This window comes from Gadus macrocephalus, chromosome 3 (genome assembly GCF_031168955.1).
Source record: "Gadus macrocephalus chromosome 3, ASM3116895v1".
Lineage (NCBI taxonomy): Eukaryota > Metazoa > Chordata > Actinopteri > Gadiformes > Gadidae > Gadus > Gadus macrocephalus.
Window position 1 is genome coordinate 19,737,073 of NC_082384.1, and position 26,653 is coordinate 19,763,725.

Sequence of the window (26,653 nt, forward strand, 5' to 3'; positions counted from 1 at the left end):
GGTGTTGGCTGTACCTTTGAATGAGAACAGGTAGGTTTAAAGAGAGCGCCGGAAATACATAAATACGCTCTAGAATCAGTTTTGCGACACGGCAAATCGTTTTAAGACACATTGCATAGACCAAGAGAGTTCCTCTTCTTTATTTACCAACTAAAATACTGTGTGTGTGTGTGTGTGTGTGTGTGTGTGTGTGTGTGTGTGTGTGTGTGTGTGTGTGTGTGTGTGTGTGTGTGTGTGTGTGTGTGTGTGTGTGTGTGTGTGTGTGTGTGTGTGTGTCCTACTCCTACTCGTTCAAAAAATATGACCACGCGATTCTAATTGAGTGTAGTAAAGTTTGTTTTTACTTTTTTATACCTGACAAAACATCGACCTACCTATGGTACTGCCTTGCTGCTTGAAGTGTAATCCCAAAACGCAGTCAATTTTTTGCAGCACAGGTCCGCCTATGGCATTCTGCAGCGTTCTAGGCTCACAGGTTTAACCGGATCGGTGGCATTCTCCACGGCAGGCCCGTACATCCGTCCGTGTTACAAGTTTGGGTGTTCGAGTACAACATGAATCTATCCGAATTTCAGTCTACCTGAACTCTAAATTCCGAGTAAAGACCTGTGTGAGTTAAACCAGCGGAATCTAAGACCGATTTCTCAACCCATTCCGTGAGTGGAACTTATGTTATAGCCTATAATCGATAACGAGTGTGGGCAGTGAAATGGCGTCATCCTTCCACAACGAAAACAAACAAACATGATTAATTGTTGTTACATTCTGTGTAGCTTATATAGACGGGCAAATCATTTATTTCGCAACTCGGATCCAGCTATATTTAAGTTATCAAAATATATTTATATATTTTTTTAATTCAGCTCACTTATTAGGCTTTTATGTTTCATTATTTGAGATCAGCAAGAGTGTGTTAAAGTTCTTTTTTGCTCGATTTCCATACATGCTTATTGGTCTACTCTCGCAGGATTCATTCCGTGAACAGTTTCAGATGTAAAGATACTCAGGATTAATTTGGCTTCTTTCCACTGGAGGTGAGTCTAGTCCAAACGGACATTCATCATTCTAGTAGGATAAATATGTAACGCTTGACATTCATGTGTGACCTTGTTGACCTGCTCGTTGACAGTTGTCTTGACGTCCACAGGGAGGATGTTTCCCCTAACCCCATCCTTGTGGTTGCCCACGGCTACTGCGGCGTCACTGCTTAGCCTAGCACTAATAGTGGTTATGTGTGTGCTGAAGAAGAAACGGCGGCTGGAAGGAACATACAGGCCAAGCGCCGAGGAGAGGAAGCAAGTCGGCGCACCAGGATCAGAGAGGCCGGGCCTGCCCCTTCCTATTCCCAAAGAAGAGCGCCTGATATGACTCTCGTTGGGAAAAATCCGGGGGGCTCCATGTAGGGTGTTGCTGAAGCGTTTCACTTTCCACTATATTACTTTCTAATGTTGCCTCCTTCCTCGCTTGTGTCCCGTCTCCAACTGTTGACTATAGATCTATGTTGCTCCGGGTTCAAGACACAATAGGCCGATCCAGATACTCTGTTCCTCTGTGCATTTTTCAAAAAGTCGCTTCAAAGTCATTTAAAGACCTTTAAGTATTTTCTTTTTTATTTGTACAATGGAAGTACCGTTATTTATGTAAAACATGGTGTGATCTTTATATTTATAAAAACATTTATGAAGAGAGATTCTAGAGAAAGAGGCACTGAAGTTTACCATGATGCACTTTGATGTTGAGCTCATAACAATGATTTAATACAAAATAAATATGAATCTATTTTGTTGGATGTACAATGTATTTTGTAACCATCTCGGGGAGAAAACAGTGTCCTATATGGTCTTCAAGTGTTGAGGATATGGAAGTGGTTCTTAAGTCATTTTTAGCATCGGTGAGCCAAGTCCCTGTTCCGAAGACATTCTGCATTGGGTCCAGTGAATTATGCAAAAGAAAGTATTTGTTTTATGTTCTTCAGCCAGTCTGTTCCCTGTCAATCATGCCTCAAATCTTTTCTTCAGCTCAGAGACTTTCACTGCTTTCAGCTCCCCCTCTGTGCATTCAATTAGATTGTCCTGCACACAGGGTGGGTTATTTGAGTTAAGCGATCTCCAAAGCTTGGTCTGGCTTTGTTTCTGCAACATGACACTTTGATCGGCTGGGGATTGTTGTTTTCCTGTCGCGAGGGAGGTTGTTCTGGTAGATTGAAAGTCTGGGCTCATCAGGTCATTCTTCTCCCCAACATAAATGCTGATCTCTTGGTTGGTCATGTCCTGATTCTGGTTCTCAACAAGTTCCGGGCTAACATCGGACTCTGTGCACAGTCCTAGTCTTGTTATCTGTAAAGGTCCTATCTCTGTACCCTCATTGTTCAGATTGACTTCCTGAATCATTTCCTCTAATCCATCTGTCTGCGTTTCAACAGAGTCCCCTGTTTGCTTCCCTGACCCTCTCTCTGTAACGTCTTCACCCTGACCCGTCTCTACGTCGGTGTTGTTCCCTGCATCTATCTCTCTCTGTTTCTCCACAATTTCATTCACTCTCTGCCCTTGAATATCTTCCTCTTCCTGTTTATTTGGATTAGCTCTAATCCTTCCTTGATCTTCCAGTGTACACATGAAGGGCTTCACCTCTTTGTCTGCCTTCCATTCAGGATTTGGGCAAAGCCATTCCAAATCCATTGGTGATACTGATTCCTCTTCTGCGGTCTGTAATGTCTCTTCAAGAGTCCAGCTGTGCAAGCTTTCACTGCCACTGATGGACAGAGAAAGACTTTCCTGGCTCGGCGTGGCAAGGCGGTCCTGAAATGCAAGAAGAAACAAATAAGCAGTGAGCTGATTAAAGCAAATAAAGTGCACTTTTGTGCCCTCACCCGACTGCTTTACCTTCATGATGAAGTCATGGCTGTCGGGTCCAAATAAATCCAGGCTGCGCGTTCCATACAGCAGGCCATGCTCACGAGTGCTCCGGGAGCTGAGAGTTTCAAAGATCTCCCCCAGGAGGTCCATCTCCTCTGGGTCACAGAGCAGTGAATCGTCCTCTCCTACTTCATCTCTCTCCAGCTCAGGGCACGGCTCAGCGGCTACCCTAGCCAACGGCAGGAAACCACATCAATGCCGTGTTACTTTATGTCCAGTGGGAGGACCAGTTATAACCCCGCATCGGGGCGTGCATGCACGCACGCACACACACACACACACACACACACACACACACACACACACACGCACACAATGTGCTCACCCTTGCCAGTTGACTTGTGTGTCCGCTGCCTTTTCACTACTTCTGGGAGTCCTGTGCTTCTGTGCAGGCCGACGGGGGCGGGGCTAAGGGAGGAAGTAACGTTACAAAGTAGTAGCAGGGTTCCAAACGTGGAACACGTGGGCCAGTGATCTGGAACTATATCGATGTCTAATTTCCAAAGCAATATATTAAGGAATATTTTGGCTTGGTTAGGGACGCTTTGATTGCAGCTCTCACCGTTCCAAAGTGTTGTGTGATTGGCAAACGCCATTGCAGAAATTCCGACTTGTTGCGGCGTTGTGAGACAGATCCCCCTCTCTGTAGGGGGCATTCCGTACCTTGCTCCTCCTGCAATACGTGCACAAACACACACGCACACACACATATGCAAATGTGAAACCGTTGACAGGTTTAAACACCCCAAGTCGTATGTTAAGCTCTGCATAAAATATGCATGACCGTGCACCCACCGTGTGAAGTATGTTCTTAAATCTGGGCTTGGTTAAGCTTTTGGCCTGCACAAGATACAAAGTGTTACCAGAACTCCTGCACAAATCCAATCCAGACAGATTGAAGCATGTCCCCCTGTACTCATCTCTTACCGTTATGTTGGCCTTGGACCTCATAGTGATGATGAGTGCACCTCCTCCTTTCTGACACATGAACAAACCAAACTGACTACGTCACAACTAACATCAAACTGTGGTTCCGTTTTCATAGCAACACACTGATAATGTGAGGCTTACCTTCAGACTACCAACAAACTCTTGATAGGATTTCTTTGTCCCTATGGACCCGCACAATAAGAACGATGTTAACATGTAATCCCTCCTTTTGAATTAATTCACTAAAATGAGTGTTGCGGAAACATTGATGGTCTGTGACAGGAACTCAGACAGACAGACAGGCAGGCAGACAGGCAGGCAGGCAGGCAGACAGACAGACAGACAGACAGACAGACAGACAGACAGACAGACAGACAGACAGACAGACAGACAGACAGACAGACAGACAGACAGACAGACAGACAGACAGACAGACAGACAGACAGACAGACAGACAGACAGACAGACAGACCTGTTACTGTTTCACGGTGTATTTGCTCTTCAAAGAGGTCATCTGGTTCTTGACCTTCATTCAGTTGCTCCAGACGAGAATCGATAAACTGAAAAAAACATTCTGTTGAATTGTACTTATTTTCAGAACATTATTAATTTCCTATATACTCCGTTACAAATATTTTCTCCATGTGACATATCGTAGTATTCTACTATGTACATTTTATAAATCTACTAAATCAAATTGATCATATAAACATTAAAGGATATGCTTCGGCAAACTTCAATGTAACAGTATGCAGTACCAATGCGTACACAATGTATTAACAGTACCGTTCCAACAGGGGGCAGTGTGCAGAATGCCAAAGGGGTAGAAGTACCTGTTTGAAGAACTGTAAATGAACTGCACTCTGCAGGAACTGCTTCATGCTAGAGCAACTGTGGTCTAAAAACAGCTCCTCGCAAAACCACACTGTGCCTTCCTGTGATCAGAAACCAACAGAGGATGCGGTGCACTTTCAATACCTTCATATCTAGAGCTTAGTGTCCAGTACACAGCCTTTCAGTCATAAAATTGATGCAAAGCAAAGTCACAATTCAGATCATGCACTGTTCAGTTGGACCTCACTCTTTGGTCCTTTTGTATGCATATAATGAGATATGGTTTGACCTGGTTTCGCTGCAGTGCGTTCTTGTAGCCCCCAAACAGCAGAGCCTGAGCTCTCAGGAAAGCTCTGGCTACACCACAGCCGGGAGAAGCTGCATAACGTTTCAAACACACTTTGAGCTCCGACATCTGGGGACAGACAGAACAATGAACTGTGGGCCTTATTCAGCAAGTGGCCATCTTGGTTGCACATTCAGGTCCATCCCCCACCTATGGTTTAGAACTAAGATGGTCACTGGATGAATGAGGTCTGTTGTCTTACAAGGTCTGTTGACCACACACACACACACACACACACACACACACACACACACACACACACACACACACACACACACACACACACACACACACACACACACACACATCCTACCACGTCGGAAGGTATCTTCTTCAGGTCATCAAACGGGCTTTCCAAAGTGTTTGTATCTACATTGAGAATGACAACTTCCTCCAATCCACGACATCTCACTCTCTGTGATGAAGGCAATGGGTTACTGGGTATTAGCATGTTGGATGAGGAAATGATCTGATTTAAAGGTTTTTACATTGAGTGTCTTTACCTCCATGAGACTGGCGTGGACCCCTATCAGGTAGGGCATTGGTGCGCTGAAAGAAGCATGCCATGGACAGATGAAGTGAACCCACTGCCTCAGTTAGTGACAGACAGACAATCGAAAATAGACAGATATAGCCAAATAGAAATAGATGCATAGACATACAGACAGACAGCTTTACAGATATACAGGCCAACAGATATGAAGTCATCAAGACACACCGACGGACAGACAAATAGATACTTGGGAAGACTGACAGACTGAATGACATATAGGCAGGTCGAGCAATTGAAGAGCACACTCTCATGAGACCTGTGTCATTAGGGGGTGCTTCTGTGCAATGACAATGCGGCAACGGTCAACTCCATTGCAGAAGAGGCACATACTACATATGGAGTGGTGACACAAAGCGTGGAGGCGTGGTTACCAGCAGTAGTCCAGCAGGTGAGCGGGCAGGACGGGGATGAAGATGTGTTGCCAGTGCATCGGGTAGAGAATCCCCGTCAGGGCATGGACACAGGCCGCCAACTGCAAACAACAACAGAGCGAAGATGCTTTGAAGTGTGTGTGTGTGTGTGTGTGTGTGTGTGTGTGTGTGTGTGTGTGTGTGTGTGTGTGTGTGTGTGTGTGTGTGCGCTTTTGTGTACATTTCAATGCATCTTACAGTGCTCAGTTTGCTTGCAAATATGAGGATCCGTCTCTCAAACAGAATGCTGGCGTAGAGCTGGAGCAGATTCCGCACATCCACTGCTACCATAAGCTCCGTCAGATTTCTCTGCACATGTAGGGCATTGAGAGGAAAACATGTTTTGTGAAATAAGGAAAAGAAAAAAAACAAAGGGAGGAAAAGCTTCTTATCGTGTGGGGAGAAAGCGTGTGGTAGAGATGTGAGTAAAGTGTCCTGACGTACACTCTCGGGGATGGAAGGAAGGCCTCTGGGGTCTGGAGCAATGAAGTATGGTACCTGAAGCACAACAGTAGAACACCTTACATGCTTTCCTCTTCACACAAGATCGAGTCTAAACGAGATTCAACTCCTATTATTATCACTCCTTACTCATCGAGTTCGCACAATTCCCCCATGCGTTAGATGAGCCACAAAGCTTTTAGTGGGTTTAGTCTTTGAATCAGAGGTGCATATTAGTATTGGTTACATACAAATTCATGAGCAATTAAAAAATGTGACCCTTTGGAAGGATATTTTCTTTGGAAAGTGTTTTGTCTGGAGACATTAGTCGATTTGGGCTTGCCATAGCAGTGGCTTTTTGGTGTTAGTGGAGACGACCCATTGCACTCACCCCCTTCTGCCTGCCTCTTTGTCCATCAGGGAGGGACCCCTCTGTACTAACCACTAGCTGCTCTCCCTCCAAAAAAGAGACAACTTCACCTTTTACAATGTGGACTTAATTAAAGTAGCATCTCGGGCACAATTTTATATTGCTATTGATGTACGTACCATCTGCAGAGTGACAGATCCAGCAGTTAATGGTATGGACTGCTTGTACAGTGTTGCCAGCAGATCTTTCATCTCATTGGTCTAGTGGGAGACACACGGTTATTTTCGCTGACCTGCACTGCAACACCAAAGTTGAACATTTTTAAAAGGCTCAACAAACGTGGATTTGAACTTACCTGCCCTTTTGTAAGGTAATCAGCCAGATTATTTAGGAGTTTGTAAAACACCTCGAACCATGGAAGATAACTATGAATAAAAAGATAAAACGTTTTGGCCTCAATGCTATTGGTGTAAACATATGTGTACTGTATGTTGTATGTTTTTTATCTTTAAGACTTCTATCTTAAGACTTTGCAGGGATGGTACACATTAATACACATTGTAGTTCACACTTCAATGTCAATGTGTCAATATGGGTCAAGGGGCTAATTCCCAGTCCCTGTGCAAAATGCCAAATATTTAGTGACTGCATCGGCGAATGACTACCTGAGAATACAGAGGCAGGTCTTGCAAGAGCTGTTGAGGCGGCAGAAGCCAAACCGTTGGCAACCCTCCAGGTCAGTCAGGACAACAGTGAAGTGCTGAACAGCCACACCGTCCTGAGCTCTAAGAATGGGTGGAGGGAGGACGGACAGACGGACGGACGGACGAAACCGACGGATAGAGGAGATAAATGAAAGATTGACTGACGGAATTGTCTGGAATTGATTGATGGATGGATGTGTGATGGAGCCGATTGATGGACAGACGTGTGAAGGACCCTATAAAACAGGAAGACGGACGCAACAGTAGGAAAAAAAACAGGAACATAGAAAGACAAAAGATTCAAATGTTTTTTGGAAAGTAGATTTATACCCACCGCTTTATGTCATAGGGGAAGCAGAACCGGGGCAAAGTCTGAGATGAATCCTAAAGTGTGTGTGTGTGGAAGAGACAGAGGAATAAACAAGCTGCTTAAATCTTAAAAACCCTATGCATCTCACCGGCCCCCCCAAGCAGCAATACCCATAGTACCTCATCGTCAAAGTTCTCTGGAAACTGAAATAGCACATTGGGATCTGTCGAGAGGAATACAAAGCAATAGCCTGCTATTATTCTGTATCGCTTCAAAAGGGGAAAAAAGGCAACTCGGAACATTGTTTTTTTTTTGTCACATGTGGCATTTCTGTTCAGAGTACCAGTGGAGGATACCAGTGGTGGAATTGATAACTCCCGCCTTTAAAAGTAACAAACGGCTCAGTATAGCTACTATATATACCTTTATCTCTTGCAATTGGGCAAGCTGCTTCAAAGAACCAGTGGAAGGTTCGCTCTGGGTTTTGTCTGAAAAGGAAATGTATATATATATCACTTTGGTTAACAGGCTGGCCATCTGGCGAAGCCTGGTTTCCTTCATATTTGTCATTATATTAAATATATATTTATATACATCAGAGCATGTTGGAGTACATAACAACTCAATCATTGTTTCGGTGTGTGGGACTCTTCCTGTTTGCCAACAAAGGAGGAAGTGACATTAGAACAGCACCAACAACTGAAATAAAGAGTGTGGCTGAGACAGATCAGAAAAATAGTCAAAATGGAAAGCAAAAGTGTATCTTACTTAAGCCTGGAGCCCATGATGTGTAGCTAAGTCTGTGTCTATATCGTGACCCAGGCAGTGGAGATCTTCAGCTGGTGCGATGCATTGGAAGCATACGTCTAGCAGACGGTTAAGTAGGTAGAACCAGGCACAATCAGAATCTGTCTGCAAATCAGCACTGAGCACCAGTGACTTCCTGATCTGTGCACATGTGTGTGGTCGATGACGTCCCCATTCCTTTCTCAAACTTGGTTTTTGCTTAGGACTCTATGCAGCAGTGAATTGATAACAATTTAATATCAAACACACATGCAAAGAAACACAATTGTGATTCTATGTATTTCAATGAATATACTGCATTGCCAGTTCTGCGTCCACTATAGTGAGTTATAGTTGCAGAGACTTAAAAAGTATTATCTCATTATTAATGGGTTATTATTGACTAGTATTCTAGTTTAGTATATTATCAAGGGGGTAGGTACTGCCCCCTTGTGGCTGTGAGGGCTATTACTTAATTTTGTTTCCTCTCTATTGTATTGACAGCAAATGGGCAGTTTACCTTTTTAATAATAAACGTACAAAAAAGAAAAAACAACACGAGGGGTCTTAACTCCACAACTTTATTTGAACCAATGGCAATCGTCTTATCGCCAACTTAGTAAGAAGTAATATCGGGACCAAAGAAGTATCTGAATTAAGTATGTTGTAATGAATGGGATGACAAAAAATAATCTAGTGCCTATCAACCACAAGCACCACTTCTGGTGTGTTAAATCTACCTCTAAACGACTCGACAGAGATCGGGAAAAGTGAATGTTGTGAGCCCTTCTCTTGACTAGCAGGCCAGTGAAGGGCAGTGGTGCGTACAGAGAGAGGAGAAAGGGAACAGGTCAAGGAGGAGGAAGAGAGGCTGATGGGGGTCAGGAGGAAGAGCCGAACAGATCGGCAGAGGGATGGAGAAGATGGACGGCTAGAGGGAAACGGGACTTAGAGTACAGACGAGCAGAGACATTGGGCAGAGAACGTCCACATTAGGCCGCTTCCTCCTCTCCCTCCTCCTCAAACTCCCCCTCCTCTGCGGTGGCGTCCTGGTACTGCTGGTACTCGGACACCAGGTCGTTCATGTTGCTCTCCGCCTCGGTGAACTCCATCTCGTCCATGCCCTCGCCGGTGTACCAGTGGAGGAAGGCCTTGCGGCGGAACATGGCGGTGAACTGCTCGGAGATGCGCTTGAACAGCTCCTGGATGGCGGTGCTGTTGCCGATGAAGGTGGCGGACATCTTCAGGCCGCGTGGCGGGATGTCGCACACGGCCGTCTTCACGTTGTTGGGGATCCATTCCACGAAGTAGCTGCTGTTCTTGTTCTGCACGTTGAGCATCTGCTCGTCCACCTCCTTCATGGACATGCGGCCGCGGAACACGGCGGCCACCGTCAGGTAGCGCCCGTGGCGCGGGTCGCACGCCGCCATCATGTTCTTGGCGTCGAACATCTGCTGCGTGAGCTCGGGCACGGACAGGGCGCGGTACTGCTGGCTCCCCCTGCTGGTGAGCGGGGCGAAGCCCGGCATGAAGAAGTGGAGGCGGGGGAAGGGCACCATGTTGACGGCCAGCTTGCGGAGGTCGGCGTTGAGCTGGCCGGGGAAGCGGAGGCAGGTGGTGACGCCGCTCATGGTGGCCGACACCAGGTGGTTGAGGTCGCCGTAGGTGGGCGTGGTCAGCTTGAGCGTGCGGAAGCAGATGTCGTACAGAGCTTCGTTGTCGATGCAGTAGGTCTCGTCTGTGTTCTCCACCAACTGGTGGACGGAGAGGGTGGCGTTGTAGGGCTCCACCACTGTGTCTGACACCTGGAAAAATATGAAAGAGTGCGAGAGTTACATTGGCTGCAAGGGTCTGGTTAGGAAACCAAGATGCACTGCAATAGAGACACATTTATGACTACATGAGTGGCGGCACACCGAGGGGAGCGTACCTTGGGAGAGGGCACCACACTGAAGGTGTTCATGATGCGGTCGGGGTACTCCTCACGGATCTTGCTGATGAGCAGGGTGCCCATGCCGGAGCCGGTGCCGCCGCCCAGGGAGTGGGTGAGCTGGAAGCCCTGCAGGCAGTCGCAGCTCTCCGCCTCCTTCCTCACCACGTCCATGACCGAGTCCACCAGCTCGGCCCCCTCCGTGTAGTGGCCCTTAGCCCAGTTGTTTCCTGCTCCACTCTGGCCTGGAGGCAAAGGATACGGTCAATTGCCATCTTTCAGATAACGCGCGCTCTCTATGCCCTCTTTAGAAAAGTGCTCTCCTATTGAGAAAAAGAATAATAATTCTATTTTTATTTATTTTATAAGCCCATTCTCACAGATCTAATTAGGCCAAGATTGAACACAAATATCCAAAATACAGAAAAAAATTTATGATAAAAGAAAAATGTATATATTAAGTATTTTAAGGGGTTCATACTTGACCTAGAACGAAAATATTTGTTTATTAAGGTGACACGGATAATTGACTGGTTAAAGATTATTACTATTGTTTCTTTTATTAGGTGGATGCCTCCCACTACTTATAAACTCAAATTGTGGTACTGCACCAAAATTTGGCGCTATAGTAGCAATTCGTGAATTAGGCATATTTCTCCTCACCTGATCGACCTGGACTAAAAATTATTTTAGAATATTAATATTAATTAATGAGAAAAAAAAGATTCACAGGCTACAAAAATAAGACTACAAAAATAAATCCTTCATAATTAACTGTCATATTTATATTTCTTCCGTTAGTGTTCTTGACAACAAATGTTTAATTTCCCCAGAATTTCAAAGATTTTCAGGTATATGCTTTGAAGAAAGCCCTTAATTCATTTGAGAAATGTGTGCTTTCAGTTTTCTGGATGTTGTGTGCTTATCAATATACATTTGGACCATGTGAATGAGACTGCAGTTCAGGTTAATAAGAACATCTTTCCTTGAATATGACAATTATATGTTATATTTATACATCTTCCATCAGTGTGTTCTTGAATTTTAATTTTGCTCGGACCCCGTGTTTTCCACCGCTTGTGGTTATAGTTATAATTGCGTGATTGTGTATAATTGTGATTTCCCATACAAACCTTGGAGACATTATCTCATTGATTCATTCTCACAATAATCATTCGCACAACAATCACAGATCACAAAAGCCACGGTAACTCAGCAAAACAGGTTTGCTTTCAACCTGCGACCCAACCCATCTCTGATGTTTCACAGGGCCTGCACCACTAGACCCTCAAACACACATTGACCAGAACACATGATCGTGTATCTTTTGTTCATGACGTGCACTGAAGCCTATTCCTCAGTATTTCTAGGTGAGGTTAGGGTGTGTCTGTATACCAAAGACGAAGTTGTCGGGTCTGAAGATCTGTCCGAAGGGTCCGGAGCGAACCGAGTCCATGGTGCCGGGCTCCAGATCCACCAGGACGGCCCTTGGCACATATTTTCCCCCTGAGATATTACAAGTGCATTTCATTAGTTCTCTCGATACATCAATAGACAGTTGGCAGCACATTTTCCAGCATATTGGGGCCTGCATGACTAGGCTACTACCTGAGGCCTCGTTGTAGTATACGCTGATTCGGTCCAGCTGCAGATCACTGTCTCCATGGTAGGAGCCTGTTGGGTCAATGCCGTGCTCATCGCTGATCACCTCCCAGAACTAGGGCAGTGCAGGGGTGAGAGGCCACATCAGACAATGGAGAGATGGACAAGAGAGAGGGAACCGTTAGAGATCGATTTAATAAATATTAAAAATAATTATAATTATAATCACCAATGGTTATAACGGACTGGTATCGCATAGTAAGAAGGCCAATAAAAGCCAAGGGCCGTCAAATACATTGCGTATTTTCAGACAGGCCTATTTGTAGATTAGTCAAACGCATTGCCCTTTATGCAGGCTTCTATGTTAGTGGTAGGCCTATCCACACATACGGTTTAGTATCAGTCAGTGTATCTTATCGTTAAATATATTAAGGAAAACGCAGTAGGAATACAAGTCAGGATTTAGGTTTCCCATCCATTTAACTAAGCCACACCCTTTTCTGTCTTCTCTCTGTTACTCATCGTTCTCAAATAGGCCTACTATGTCGCATGATCAAATCTAGGCCTATGAGCCTATCCTTGAAATTTGTTTCATTTGTTTAATTTATTTCGAACTCGAAAAAAGCAGTCCTACAAATCCTACAAACCCTTGGGTTGGCCTGGATATGGCGACCACTATGGAGATGTCACTGCTCGCCAACACCCATCTAACAGGGATGCCATTGTACGGTCTTCAATTACATAATGATCACTACGTTAAACTAGAAATGACTAGGCACGTTTACAGTAGCAATCGAAATTAAATTGACTCAAACCAATGACCATAAGACAACGATCCGTTGAATAAATTAAATATTACGTTAAGGTAAACTGCTGTATTATGTTCGTGTTTTTTGTATTATAATTTGTTTTTACCTTCGCTCCAATCTGATTTCCGCATTGTCCGGCTTGCAGGTGAACAATTTCGCGCATGTTGATATCTTTAAGGACGGTTCCTGCTTCAAATGTGAAAGGGAGGAGAATGTAACCGACTCAGGCAGCTTATCCGTCTGTTCAGTTCCTTCGCAGGCAGTGGTACAGGCTTCAGTCTGGACCCGAGTGAGTATTACGTGATGTCTACGCCTCTCAAATCTGCGGTTGCGCTGTTGCTCTAATGCTGCAGCATGACGTTCAGCCAATCGCAGCACAGTCTGGAAGCACTACTTAGCATATCCTGAACTCTTGGACCTCCCGTCAACTTAGTTGAACCGTGTGCGTCAGTCTTTTTTGGAGACATTTTTATTGCAGTCATCGGCTTTTTTTTTTTAAGTAGGCTAAGAAAATAACCATAACTTACTAAGATTTTTGTGTCCGTTTGAACATTATTTATTATTAGACAATGACTAACAGTAGGCCTAATAGGCTACTAAATAGTATCCTGCCGGTTAAAATAAGGCGAACATATTTTTTAAATGATTCTTATTTTGGATCGCTACACACACACACACACACACACACACACACACACACACACACACACACACACACACACACACACACACACACACACACACACACACACGCACGCACACACACACGCACGCACGCACGCACACACACACACACACACACACACACACACACACACACACACACGCACGCACGCACGCACGCTCACACACACACACGCACGCACGCACGCACACACACGTGACGTCAACCTCATATTTATGTCCGCGCATTCAACCCACTTGGCTCGGCTTGTACCCGCGTTGATACAGTTTCACCACAGTGCGGCAGCAAAGAACTTCAGATGAAATGTAACTTGTTCCGTTTCTTCATTCCCAAATTGTTCAGTCACACAACACCACACACACACACACACACACACACACACACACACACACACACACACACACACACACACACACACACACACACACACACACACACACACACACACACAACAAGTAGGCCTACAACTAAGTACAAGTTTCAATTTCATTACAAGTTCAAATTAATTTGGCCATTTTTACCGCACCAATTGAGTTCTTCATGTTTGATTAACGACTCATTTTAAGAAAAGATGAATGTATGTATTGCGGTGAAAGACAACAGAAATCATCTTGAAGCTCAGCGAATGGGGTCCTTACTAAGTGATACAGGTTAGAGGTAGAATTGTTTCCAAGGAGACAGATTTTCTTATGTGTCCTTGGTTTTCCAAAGGCTACTTACTGTAGTGTACAACGCAAGCCAGTTGGCATGGGAACTGATCTTGTAATGCTTCGCAGTGCAGGTGCTTCGTAGTAGTAGTAGTAGTAGTAGTAGTAGTCGTAGTAGCATTCAGTGTTTAAAGTTTACAATCAGTATGCAAACCTTTATTAATCACAAGGTGCATTTACAAATATCCTAAGAACATCTGCTGGTTTTATTGCGTTAATTCCAGGCAAACACACATTATTCAACATTAAAATGAGGTTATTCTTTATCCTAATGTGGTTACTCTGTCTGGCTGTTCCTTGGTAGGTCGTATATCATTTGAAATGGTCCACCTTCCCTAAACGGATGGCATGTATGTATGACAACAACAACAACCGACTGCATGCACACCGTGGGACAGTAAACTGTTCCCCTACAAAGTTAGTTCAAGGGTTATTATTCAAAAGGGACGAAGGGAAAGGGTACGATGGATGGATGGCTAGATGGAAACATGCAGAGGAGGATCAGGGCCACATGGGATATTTTTAGTTTTGTTCTGAGTTTAAGGTCGGAATTCTGAGAATTAAGTCCGAATTTTGGGTAGTGCTACCTGTCAGGAACCATAGTCAGCGAGTGTCTGTAGCTGCGTTTCCATCCCCCTGATTTTATGCGAATTTTGAAGTATCGAATCAGTAAACGGTGATGGAAACTACTGTGCGACATACAGGATGGGAACCATAGAGCCACAGGTGCATTTTCCTTGAGCAGGTTAGAGTCAGTTAGAGTCAGAATTCTGAGATCAAATTCAGAATTCTGACTTTAAACTCAGAACTTCAAAAAAAGAATCACAAGTGCTACTCCTCTTCCTTATGAACAGGACTTGAGTATAGAACAGAAAATATACTGGGAATCGAACATCCACATTAGGCCCCTTTCTCCTTTCCCTCCTCCTCGAACTCCCCCACCTCTGCACTTCTACAACAGAAGGGTTCGTGGTCGTCTGTCGCTCAGGGACTGGTTCACTGGCTGAAAATGGGGAATCTGTCTTGGGTGAGGGAAATCATCAATACATTAATCAGAAAAACATTCAAAGGGTCAAAAGCCAGGTATCCGTCACCATAAATGATTAATTAATTAACGAAAACAGACTGCGTCAAATAATTCTTTCCATGGTTTTTCTTTAAAGTGTGAAGTTATAATTATGGATAATTCTCATAGAATATCACTTTACAGTTTTGCATGTTAAACAGTTGATATAGTACTGTGATTCAGACTTCTGAACATCATGTTCAAGGCTGTTTCACCATAGCTCCCGGGGGAGATGTGGTTGGAATTTAGATTCACGACCCGCATTTCTTCACCTGCGGCCCTACAACACGTCGGTAGGCGCGGAAAACGATGTTTTGCTTTAGGAAGGCACTACCTCAGTAGCAGTATCTTCAACCTCACCGTAGCTCGCCACAGAGAGGGACCACTGTGTATCACGATTGTCCACTGATGAGAAAACCATTTGTAAAGGCTCGATTTATCATACAGAATGCCACCTACAAGTAAAAGAGAACAGTGCAGTGACCTCATGCCCAATCGTTTCCTTGAGCATTCAATTATAAATTTGATACGCAATCTCATAAATCATATGCTTTTTCATTGCCTCGATCGCGTCTGCCTCAAAGTGTAGGGAGGAAACGGGTAAACCCTAATCACGATGAAGAAAATGATTTGAAGAGATATCGCACAAAATGAAATGACCCTTGAGTTAAAGGGAAGTAAACATGAAATGTTTTGGGTGAGTGAGTCAATGAAATGTGACAGTTGTTTCTAAGCTATATATACTGTGGTATCCCGGTCCTCGGTTGGACCGGGTTCCACGGACAAAACTCGCTTGGCCTTCGGGTTTTAGCCATGGCAGGCATTTATTTAACAGTCAACTTAAATCAGTCAAACAACGAAGGAGACGCGGTCTCTAGGGCCTCCGTGGGCCTCTAGGCTCTCTCTCTGCCACGAGCCCTGCCTTCCTGCACCCGACCCGTGCTGTGCTGTGCTGTGCCTCCTTTTAAAATGGCTCCCGTGCTTTCGGCCAGGTGTCCCCCAATCACCCTGATTGGGGTGCCGAAAGGGCTGCTCTCCATCGCCGGCTGGTGGGTGGGGGTGGTACACCCCGTCCTCCACGGTACCCCGGGCCCGTCCAGGCCCGAGGACCACGTGGCGGGATGCCACAATACGTAAAGGAGAAGGATGGGATGGAAAGAAAATCCAAGCAGATTCTAAGGGTTGTCTTGTCTTTTCTTCCAGCAGTCATTCAATTCAATTCAATTTTATTTGTATAGCCCTTAATCACCATGACAGTCTCAAAGGGCTTATCAGTCCAAATATTTATGACACCCCCCTTTACCCAAGCCCCCACAAGGGCAAGAGAAAACTCCCTTGAAAATAGCAAGGAAGAAATCTTGAGAAGAAAGGCATTGTAGGGGATCTCTTCTTCCAGGGATGGTCAGGAGTGCAGTGGGTGCCATCATTGACACACAGGTAAATACATGCACATCATATTAAGTTGGTGATGTGGTGCTGGCCGGTTAACCATGAGGAGAGTCCAGGCATGCAGTCCAGTCACCGCAACACGCTACGGGAAAGTACATTGTGGGAATGTATACTGTATGCATAAAAGCACAAACAAACAAACAAACAAAAGCACAAGCAAACACAGAGTGGTCTTCACATCGCATCTGTGTTGTTTTCACACTCCTATTTCTTGTCTTGTCATCATGGCCCTCTGGCCCCTTTATCTCTGTGTTCCGGTCCAGATGAATGACTGAAGGGCCAGCCTAACGGCCCTGACATACATTCAGGACTTTAATGGTATTCTTGAGTACCATTGGGAATCTAAGCTCACCCATCCAGTCAATTGAATTCATAATTCCACTGATGGCTGTGCCTCTTAACTATGTATTTTCCTTCTTCTACCAGGACCGCTGATAAAGCGCTTGGAGACATCAAATGTAATGCACCCCATGCCCTGGTCACAAACAGGCGCACATGCACGCACATATCTGCACGTGCACATGCACACACACAAACACACACACACACTCACTCACTCACACATACACGCACGCACGCATGTTCACACGTTAAAACCTGTTGGAACACGACTTTAAAAATACACTGAGCTGGGCTCTCACAGCTTTAATTGGACTTCTCTCACCTCTGTCTTTCTAAGTATGTGTGTCTCTCTCTCTCTCTGTCTTCCTATAACTCCCTGTGTCTTTCCCTCTCAACTCTATTTTTCTCTCCATCTATCTCTCTGTTTTTGTCCCTATTTCTCTCGCTCTTTTATGATCTCTCTCTTAAGGTTGTTTTGCTGTGGTCTGTGAGGGGACACAGAGATGATCGTGACTGTTATGCATTGTCTCTGGTTTCACTCTGTGGCGACTGAATAACATTGCCTGCGCTCGCTGCAACAAACGCTCAGTTTTCTACTGAAAAATACATGGCTCCCAATAAGTGATGCTGTGTGATGCATCATGTTGTGCACGCACATGCAAGGTCCGAAAGATCAACATGAGGGGCTGCAGGCCTCTCTCGCTCGATGTTTTTGTCAACGTAAGCAAAACAAACAAATATTATTAAATCCGATTCAAATGTGTGTATTGAAACCCATACACACATGATACCGCTAGCATAGTAGAGGCGGACGGGCATTCAGGCCCATTCATGCGTACACACACACACACACACACACACACACACACACACACACACACGCACGCACGCACGCACACACACACACACACACACACACACACACACACAGACACACACACACACACACACGCACGCACGCACGCACGCACGCACGCACGCACGCACGCACGCACGCACGCACGCACGCACGCACGCACACACACACACACACACACACACACACACACACACACACACACACACCACACACACACACAGTTTTTTGTCCTTGTCCAATTTCTTTTATTATGATGTGACCAGAGGCTCCACCCACTGTTTGTCTGTCCTGCCAGTCCCGTCCTCATCACAATAGAGCTGTCACAGCTGATGGCGCTTCAGCTCCTCTGTTCCTAGAAGGATGTACACACTGCTTACCCTCTTTGTGGGTCCAAAATATTCTCTCCTCACTATGTTTGGCACATGCAGCTGTTTTTTATATGAATACAAGCTTTGTGCCAGCATGCAGCGGATAGCGAAGACAGGAAAGTAAGAGACCGATCTCATTCATAAATTGCGAAAACACAAACATGAATATCATGGTCTCGAGAGTTATCAGCATAGGGCCCCAGGTGGGAATTGAACCCGGGCAGCTACAACGTGTATTGCAAGTATGGTTAGAGGCATGCTGAATCACTTCAAGAGATCATTTCTAAAATGATATTTATTTAATTTTGGCTGGGCCTGTGAGTGAAAGTATAAACAAATGATTTCAGGATCTATTATTTAGAGTTTCAAGCCGACTATGCTGCCTGGGAAAATACGTTGATCATAAAATACATTCATCTCCTAGTTATTAAGGATGAACTAAACCACTAACATACTTTCGACGTTTATGATACTGAGAACAGACATTGTTGCTTGTATGTCAGAATTAAGAAGAAGTCCATCATCCTGATAATTCATATAGGGGGAGAATCTCACATTTACACGCATAGTGTAATTCTCAGCTTCTCCTACTCCCTTACTCACCAATTACTCAGACACTCAAGGAAAAAAACAGGACGTGAGGGGCATCAAAGCAGCAGATTGCAGCTATTATTTCAAATAGACCATCCACCCACTTGTGCTTTCATCAAGGATGGTGTTTTGAAAATGACACACTGGTACTGACGTCACTAGCCAGAATTGAACAGCTGATAACCAATGGAGTGATCATTTCTGTGTTGAGCTGCAAGAGTTACACGCCCTTTGACTCAGGTAACATCCACCGATACAGAAGTGTATTATGAGGTAGGTAATACTTGTGTCTAACTATATTCCTATTTCAAAGCAATTGAAATGCAGGACTCAAAAAGGTTGTTTGAATCTCCTTTCAGACTAAGAACATGGAAAGACATTGTCCAGTGTTGAGAACTATCTTCAAGTTGCTTGGTACTAGTACACAAGGCATGTGTAGCCTATCGCAAGAGGCGCACACACTGCCATAGCTACTTAAGGCCGTGTTCACATCTAGCGTTTTTTGTAATAGGGAAAAGTTGAGCCGACCGTTTTTTCAACAAAAAGAAAAGCTGGCAGCGTTTTTTTTGCCCTTAAAGCGCCGAGAGCGTTTTATCTATCACCTAGCAATGAACCAATTCTAGACCCGACGTTACTCGCTTACTATGTATCCAGGCTAGAGCCCATAAGACATGTTGTAGATCTCGACATGTTCTGTAATTAAAACTATTAATCGCTCTAACGGCACTTTCCCGAGTGAGGCCGTGTTCACATCTTGCGTTTTTTTAACGCTTTCGGCGCTTTAAGGGCAAAAAAAATGCTGCCAGCTTTTCTTTTTGTTGAAAAAACGGCTCAACTTTTCCCTATTACAAAAAACGCTAGATGTGAACACGGCCTTAACATGTATAAAGTATTATTCATCCACTGATAACCTCTTGTTTACATTCAACACAAATTATGATGATGGTTCTAGTTCAGAAAATAATAATACGTTCATTTATATCAGGAATCAACCTTCACAAACAAGTGGCTGACGTATGAAAAAATTCATCAATTTTGTAATGTGCTACTCTGTCTATTTACGGCGCAGGGACATTTTGCTGTCTTTCAATTAATGTCTCTTCGGAACCAATCTGTCCATGACAGGATCCATTTTGTTGTTTGAGCACTTTTTATGGCTGTGCCTAAAATGTGTTTGGAGTTATTATCTTTTCTTACCTTGACAGAAAGATTAGAATTTTATCCATGTGGACATGAAGACACAACAAGGGCAAATGTTTTGGTTTCCCTTCAGCACTGCCATATCAATGAATATATATGCTACATCAATTGTTAAACTGTAAAAGTTGTTTGACAGTTTTAAATGAAAATTGCATACAATTTTTCGCCCAAATGTTGTTTATTTTCTTTTTATGTGTATTTTATGAACATAAAATACAGCCATGAATGATGGCTTGGTTGAAAGCTAATTGGTTACTTTCAACAAAGATCTGTTATGACCGAGAACCAGTTGATCCGTCACTTTCCTTTTAGTAGCTGCGTTTCCATCTAAAAGGTGATGCGAATCTTAAGAAAGTTCGCAAAAAAGTAATTCGAATTAGGTGCGTTTCCATCAAGTGGTTGGAGCGGAATAGGGTGATGACGTTACACGTTGATGTCGGCAGGGTTGCTATGGCCGGTCGTTATGCGGAAATCGGAAAGACTGTCAGTCCTGTGTGTTCAAAGTTCGCTACGTCACAGCTGTTTCGAAAAGTGTATTTCCATCTCCCATTTTGCGAATTTACTCTCTTTCGCATTTCTCAAAACCCACCTCAAGCGAGTGGATAAACCTTTTTGCGAATTAGAGGATTTTTTATGCGAATTTTGGTGTTTCCATCACCGTTTACTGATTCGATACTTCAAAGTTTGCATAAAATCAGGGGGATGGAAACGCACCTACTGATGGCAATTATGTCCCTGGTAACATTCTACTACGTTCTACAGCATATCCCAGCGAGAGTTGCCCTTTAAAGATCCCATGGCAGGAAAATTTCACGGTTTTCTAACATTAATATGAGTTCCCCTAGCCTGACTATGGTCCCCCAGTAGCTAGAAATGGCGTTAGGGGTAAAATGGCACCAGGTATCCTGCTCTGTCTTTGAAAAAACAAAGCTCAGGCGCACAGATTTGGAATTTTTACCCGTATGTCGTCATAAGGGCAAATGTTACCTCCCCTTCTCTGCTTTGTCTGCCAAGAGGGCTGTTGTACGCTTCTTTGTTATTTGGATAACCGTTCTGCTGTTGGTGTCATGGCACATAACACGTCAGGTTCTCTGACGTCTCTGGTATTTCCACAACCAGACTCGTAGTGGGGGTTATCTCAGCCATGGTTGAGAAGGAATTGGGGGGAAAGGAACTTTCACTTTCACTCCCTGAAATACATGAACCGCAACAACGAGGAGAAAGGGATTGATGCCCGCGATTGTCTCAAGCCGGAGCCCTCTGCCCACTGCCTGCCGCCAAGAGGCACCAGCGCCGTGAGGCACCACCGCCGCCAGGCACCACTGCCGCGAGGCACGCTGCCCGCCTCCGAGGCGGTGGTGCCTCGTCAGCGGGAAGCGGGGCTCCGGCGGGAGACAATCACTGGCAACAATCCCTTTCTCCTCCATGTAGCGGTTCAGTCTACTTCAGATTGATGTGGAAGTGGGAGAACCAGAGACGTCGGAGAACCCAACGCAGCCGTTTGAGGTTCATAATATCGTCTGGAGGCGCACACAGCTTTTGGCCGTGATAATATATGTTATATGATATATATATATCAATGTATAATATGATATTATTTAGATATAGAGCTCCAGGACTCCCGCCAGAGCACCCAGAGTGTTCTAGAATATTTACAGAACAAGGCCAAAGACTGTGTGTGCCTCGCCATTGCGATACATCCTCTGTCAACAGAGCACATGTGGCCCCAAGCTGCTCAGGGCCACAACCCCACCCTCCTTCTTGACCCGCCTCTCTCCTCCTCATTTGCATTAAAGTGACAGACACCGAAAAGGCGAATTTGGGGAAAGCTCAATGTGCGACTGGCTTCTGGTGGCTGTAATTCTACACCACGACTGAATTTCGGGAACGTCTTCAAATACTGTGTTAAGGGCCCACTAATACCTATATTAAAGCATCCATGGTGTAGTATGCCATGGGACCTTTAAGTTGCATCATAAAATTACATCAATCAATGATCTGCCTTCTAAACTTAGATCAATTGACTATTTTCTTCTTACACCTTAGTAAAACAATCAAACATTTCTGAATCTCTAATGTTGTGAACCTTAGTCGTACTTAAAGAATTTGTCCAATCATCAAACTAGCAACTAAGCATAACATTTAATAATAATTTGGAGAACAATAATTAATCACATAATATTTGACAGAAGGAAAAATTTGTAAAAGTAGCATTGCGTCGTAACATTTCAGTAATTAATCAGTAATGGTACTTCTGCCAACACCATATTACTTACATGCATCAAATATCCATACACATTGATCACATATTATCAGGTTAAAACAAAGATGTTTTACTCAATTACATATTATTGTTTGGCAGTTGTGATTCTCTTCTTAACTTCCTTCTCAACTACTGTGACTGGTACTGGTTGAATGACAAACACTGAACTTTTTACATCCATTATCCTTTGCCTGTAATGTTAAACCTTTGTTATTATTTTCAATAACTATTTTGTGAATCTTCAGCTTGTCCACAAGCGTCCTGGCCAGGCTAAGAGAGGCTGGTGAAAGGAGGGAATGGCTCAGAGGGGAACAGGATGTCACAGTGATTACCTGGAACACCCAATAGAGCTTCACACAATACATATTTCAAATTCAAAGCCGAGGCACTTATTGTAGCGCTGTAGTCATATTTGCATTGTTCCCCCAAAGGTTTCGAGGTAAAAAATAATTAGGAGTTTTGCCTTCATATACAAATCAGATGTTTAACCGCAACCAGCCCCCCCAGCCACATACACACACACACACGCACACACACACACACAAAATCGTATACACTACACCACATAAACAAAAGCATTGCTTACACTTGCAACAACATTCAGTTATGAAAGGCTAAGGATATTCTGCATAAAAATTAGTTTCTCATCTAGCCAACACACATACGTCAGATGTGTGTTGGCTAGATCCACACTCACATAGACATAGACGCACACAAAAGCATGCACACACGCAAACACACACACAAACACACACTACGAAGTGAAACCAATAAATATACATTTTTCAATGTCATATCCTCAAACATTTTCCACAATAGAAACACAAAGATTCGTACATTCGGAAGCAGCACATTAGAAACCCTTCTCCTCTGTGGGGTGGGGGGGGGGCCCACGCTTGTGCTCGACGCCACGACCAGAGACACCGGGTGGATGCTGTGAGTTTGTCCCCGGGCAGTGCCCCTGGTGGCGGGATCACAGGCCCCCGGGCTGGCCGGTGCGGGTGGCCGGCCGGTGGTCCTGTCCCCTCTCTTCCAGACACAGCAGCTCGTGGGTGATGGTGCTGGAGGAGGTGGTGGTGGAGGTGGTGGTGATGCTGGTGCCAGTGTTGCCCCGCCCCTCGGCGTAGGCGACCACCAAGCGGCGCTTCTCCCGGGGGACGGCGGCGGACACAGGGGGCCCCGTTGCGTCGGCCCTGAGGTAACACGCCGTCCAGGGGCCACCGTCTGTGGTGCCGGGGGGCGGGGCTAGGGGTGGGACTGGGGCAGTGGCTAGGTTGTTGCCTTGTTGTTGTTGTTGTTGTTGTTGTTGTTGTTGTTGTTGTTGTTGTTGTTGTTGTTGTTGTTGTTGTTGTTGTTGTTGTTGGAGGGGGTCTTGGAGGGTGCTCTTGGGGTGCGGGGTGTGGCTGTGGGTGTGGCGGTACTCCTCGTCGATGTCCTTCCCCAGCTTCCACCTCTTCCACTTCTTCAGCATCTCTGACTGCACCTGGGGACGGGGGGGATGGGGGGGATTAGAGGGGGGGGGGGGGGGGCATGAAGACAGAAGGACAAGACGTGCACGATTGATACGTGGAGGATTGTGCGTGTCCGAGTGTGCATGTATGTGTGGGTTCCCTGTTTATTTGTGTGTGTGTGTGTGTGTGTCATGGCGAACTACATTTAAGTGGAACATATCACAAAGAAATAAAAGATGTTAAAGACCTGTCGTGAGCAAATGTACATCTTCTCCTGTTTCGAAAACTGGGAAATGAAGGCTGTGATGTTAGCTCACCTCTTTGTTGACAAAACAGTACAAGATTGCCACCAGCAGCCCCTAAAGAGGACGAAACAAGCAGACATCACATGCGCTCAAATACAAAGACTCCAATACTGTACTCTAAGCTACGGTGAAAATAGGGAAAACTGTGAGCTTGAACCCTGACCTGGAAAGAGTTGAACAGGAGGTCACAGAAGAGGCGTATGAGGCGCAGCATGGAGCCCTTGGGGACTGACTCGTCGATGACGAAGGTGAAGAGGATGGCGTGGATACCCAGCAGGGGGATCAGGGTGAGAGTAGACTTTGCCAGTCTGGTCAGGAAGACAAATTTGGCAAATGAATGCGCAAAACGCTTGCCTGATAGGGTTGCTTTCGTTCCCTGCTAAACTTGGTAAGAGATCTGTCAATAGCCGTTTCAGGTAGTTGATGGTGCTTTGTTCCTGTTTTACCTGAACTTGTAGTCTGTGTATCTCATCTGATGAGCCTTGAGTTTAGACATCAAGATTTGGATAATCCGGATGAAAATAAAGAAATTGATCTGGAGGGAGATTGAGGATAGGAGGTCAACACAACGTACACAGGCAGAAAGAACAGACAGAGACTGGACATTTTGGTTTCTGCTCTTATATATATTCAATATTCTATCACTGTGAACCAGTTATACTTGCAGGTACTTTTTTTAGGCACTGTCAAATATTAAAGGTGACATATACCACCAGGTGTGAGTGTGATAAGCTGTTACAAGCCGTTTTGAAGATCTGCCTCTTCTGACAGCACAAGCGGGCGTGTCCTCCTAGATGTATGCTGGATAGATCAGTCTACCAGCCTACCAAGTGGAGTGTAGCAAACGTTGCTCATCTAGCCGTCATACATCATAGGTGGACACGCCCACCTGTGATGTCAGAAGAGGCTAATCACATTCACACCTGGTGGAACAATATGTCACCTTTGAAACGCTGGAACTGGTAGCATGGAGCTGGGTGGGGGGGATGGGATTAAGTGGGAGTGTCACACAGGATCGTCATTGAAAAACACGTTTCCACATATCATATCCCTATCAAAACCAAGCATGATGAGCTGTTCTGCTCCATCTTTCTTAGAGTTACTCTCTCTGCCAGTCTTGGAGTTTTTGCGTAAGGCAAAATATGAACATTTTGAAAGCTGAGCGTGAAGTGTGTGTTGATGATGGCTGGTTTAAGCAGCCTCACCTGGCCCTAGTCACACTGATGGGACTCTGGGGCTGAGGGAGGCTGTCCTGCATTGCGCAATCAATGTGCACAGCTTGAACCAGCACTCACCACACACACACTTGGAGTGATCGCCTACATGGGAGTATGGATCACCATATTGATGTTTCATTGTCTGCATACTCTAATCTACGTCCTTGTCTTGGGGGAGCCCAGTAAAAGCCATCTAGGTGGCGTGTAGCATGGACATAGGGAAACTGATATAGCAAACCTAATATATTACATTTTCATTTAAAATATATCATGAGGAGATTTTGACGTTTTATAATTGTAAATTCTACTGGATTAAATCCTTTTGATACACACGCTACTATGAATTTTTGCAAAACTCATAAAGAAATAAAATGAAATTAGCTGTTAAAATTAGGCTGTTTTTTTAGGCTTTTAAAATAAGCGTGTTCATAAAACGTTAACGCAATCTCATTTTATAATCTTTTATAATTAATAAAAATTTACGCATTAACGCACGCTCTCTTTGCGATCACTTTGTCTAGTTTTTGCTTATTAAGTACCTTTGGTATGAATGATAATATGTCATTCCATTTAAAAAACGTTTTACAGCCCTAAAAAATACATATATTTGGCCGGCAAATTATTTGCCATGCATAAAATCAAAATCGAAGACACAAACATATATTCATCAACTTTGCGCACAACTATTCCATTGGTTTTACAGGCATTTCTCATGATGTATACCAATGATCTATATGGACAGGCCATGGAACGCAATACGCTCAGAGACAGAGAGCCAAACCTACCAGATATGCAAACAGAATGGGGCAGCGTATTATCCACCAGTAGCCCATGTTGATATTCCTCTCCCAGCACCTACAACACACACACACACACACACACACACACACACACACACACACACACACACACACACACACACACACACACACACACACACACACACACACACACACACACACTTGCTATTTGAGTTTTATCACAAGTCTCATATGTTACAAATGACGCTCAGACACTGGGAGTGTCTAAAAGCTTTCAGGGGAATGAAGAGGTATGATAAGAGGAATAATCCCCCTGGAACAGAATCCTTAAGGAATGAATAATAAAGAACTCCACAGATGGGCCAAATACATTCATAAATAGATATAGACCCCTCATCCATTATGAAGTAAGTAAAGTCAATGGGTGGAGCAGAAAGCAATAAAGAGCT

At 44.5% G+C, this 26,653-nt stretch overlaps 3 protein-coding genes and 1 long non-coding RNA gene across 5 annotated transcripts; 1 reads left to right on the forward strand and 3 right to left on the reverse strand.

The window, feature by feature from the left end:
- Positions 1 to 36: 36 nt before the first annotated feature.
- LOC132453531 (uncharacterized) lies at positions 37 to 1,784 on the forward strand. Its single transcript, XR_009524721.1, has 3 exons — positions 37 to 656; positions 968 to 1,034; positions 1,148 to 1,784. It is a non-coding gene; the product is annotated as an uncharacterized LOC132453531 (long non-coding RNA).
- On the reverse strand, positions 1,589 to 8,742 carry dennd1c (DENN domain containing 1C). Of its 2 annotated transcripts, XM_060046350.1 has the most exons (23): positions 8,582 to 8,742; positions 8,237 to 8,301; positions 7,993 to 8,036; positions 7,838 to 7,887; positions 7,465 to 7,584; positions 7,155 to 7,224; positions 6,979 to 7,059; positions 6,821 to 6,886; positions 6,433 to 6,486; positions 6,187 to 6,297; positions 5,950 to 6,050; positions 5,529 to 5,574; positions 5,339 to 5,440; positions 4,969 to 5,094; positions 4,679 to 4,780; positions 4,318 to 4,405; positions 3,987 to 4,027; positions 3,843 to 3,893; positions 3,711 to 3,755; positions 3,478 to 3,588; positions 3,241 to 3,323; positions 2,883 to 3,084; positions 1,589 to 2,798 (listed from the first exon to the last, which is right to left on the reverse strand). In XM_060046350.1, exons 1-23 carry the CDS (start codon positions 8,596 to 8,598, stop codon positions 1,995 to 1,997), a joined length of 2,580 nt encoding a protein of 859 aa, XP_059902333.1. In that variant the 5' UTR covers positions 8,599 to 8,742; the 3' UTR covers positions 1,589 to 1,994. The 2 variants fall into 2 exon arrangements, with proteins under 2 accessions (XP_059902333.1, XP_059902334.1); XM_060046351.1 differs by lacking the exon at positions 6,821 to 6,886.
- Positions 8,743 to 9,166: 424 nt separating this feature from the next.
- LOC132454460 (tubulin beta-4B chain-like) lies at positions 9,167 to 13,257 on the reverse strand. Its single transcript, XM_060047824.1, has 5 exons — positions 13,047 to 13,257; positions 12,138 to 12,246; positions 11,925 to 12,035; positions 10,530 to 10,774; positions 9,167 to 10,404 (listed from the first exon to the last, which is right to left on the reverse strand). The coding sequence occupies exons 1-5, from the start codon at positions 13,101 to 13,103 to the stop codon at positions 9,592 to 9,594; spliced, it is 1,335 nt and encodes a 444-aa protein (XP_059903807.1). The 5' UTR covers positions 13,104 to 13,257; the 3' UTR covers positions 9,167 to 9,591.
- A 9,077-nt stretch (positions 13,258 to 22,334) lies between these two features.
- On the reverse strand, positions 22,335 to 26,647 carry LOC132454461 (glucagon receptor-like). Its single transcript, XM_060047825.1, has 5 exons — positions 26,229 to 26,647; positions 24,673 to 24,761; positions 24,390 to 24,534; positions 24,239 to 24,280; positions 22,335 to 23,953 (listed from the first exon to the last, which is right to left on the reverse strand). Exons 1-5 carry the CDS (start codon positions 26,274 to 26,276, stop codon positions 23,444 to 23,446), a joined length of 834 nt encoding a protein of 277 aa, XP_059903808.1. The 5' UTR covers positions 26,277 to 26,647; the 3' UTR covers positions 22,335 to 23,443.
- Positions 26,648 to 26,653: the final 6 nt, after the last annotated feature.

Excerpts from the sequence above, each read along its gene's own strand:
- dennd1c (XM_060046350.1), bottom strand. Across the intron at positions 3,894-3,986 it reads AGTTTGTTGGTAGTCTGAAG|AAAGGAGGAGGTGCACTCAT; the intron begins GTAAGCCTCACA and ends TTCATGTGTCAG. Across the intron at positions 3,589-3,710 it reads TTAAGAACATACTTCACACG|GAGGAGCAAGGTACGGAATG; the intron begins GTGGGTGCACGG and ends CACGTATTGCAG.
- LOC132454460 (XM_060047824.1), bottom strand. The coding sequence starts at position 13,103 with ATGCGCGAAATTGTTCACCTGCAAGCCGGACAATGCGGAAATCAGATT. Across the intron at positions 12,036-12,137 it reads ATACTACAACGAGGCCTCAG|GGGGAAAATATGTGCCAAGG; the intron begins GTAGTAGCCTAG and ends GTAATATCTCAG. Across the intron at positions 10,775-11,924 it reads ACCCGACAACTTCGTCTTTG|GCCAGAGTGGAGCAGGAAAC; the intron begins GTATACAGACAC and ends CTTTGCCTCCAG.
- LOC132454461 (XM_060047825.1), bottom strand. The coding sequence starts at position 26,276 with ATGGGCTACTGGTGGATAATACGCTGCCCCATTCTGTTTGCATATCTG. Across the intron at positions 24,281-24,389 it reads TCCTGTTCAACTCTTTCCAG|GGGCTGCTGGTGGCAATCTT; the intron begins GTCAGGGTTCAA and ends CGTCCTCTTTAG. Across the intron at positions 23,954-24,238 it reads ACTGTTTTGTCAACAAAGAG|GTGCAGTCAGAGATGCTGAA; the intron begins GTGAGCTAACAT and ends CCCCGTCCCCAG.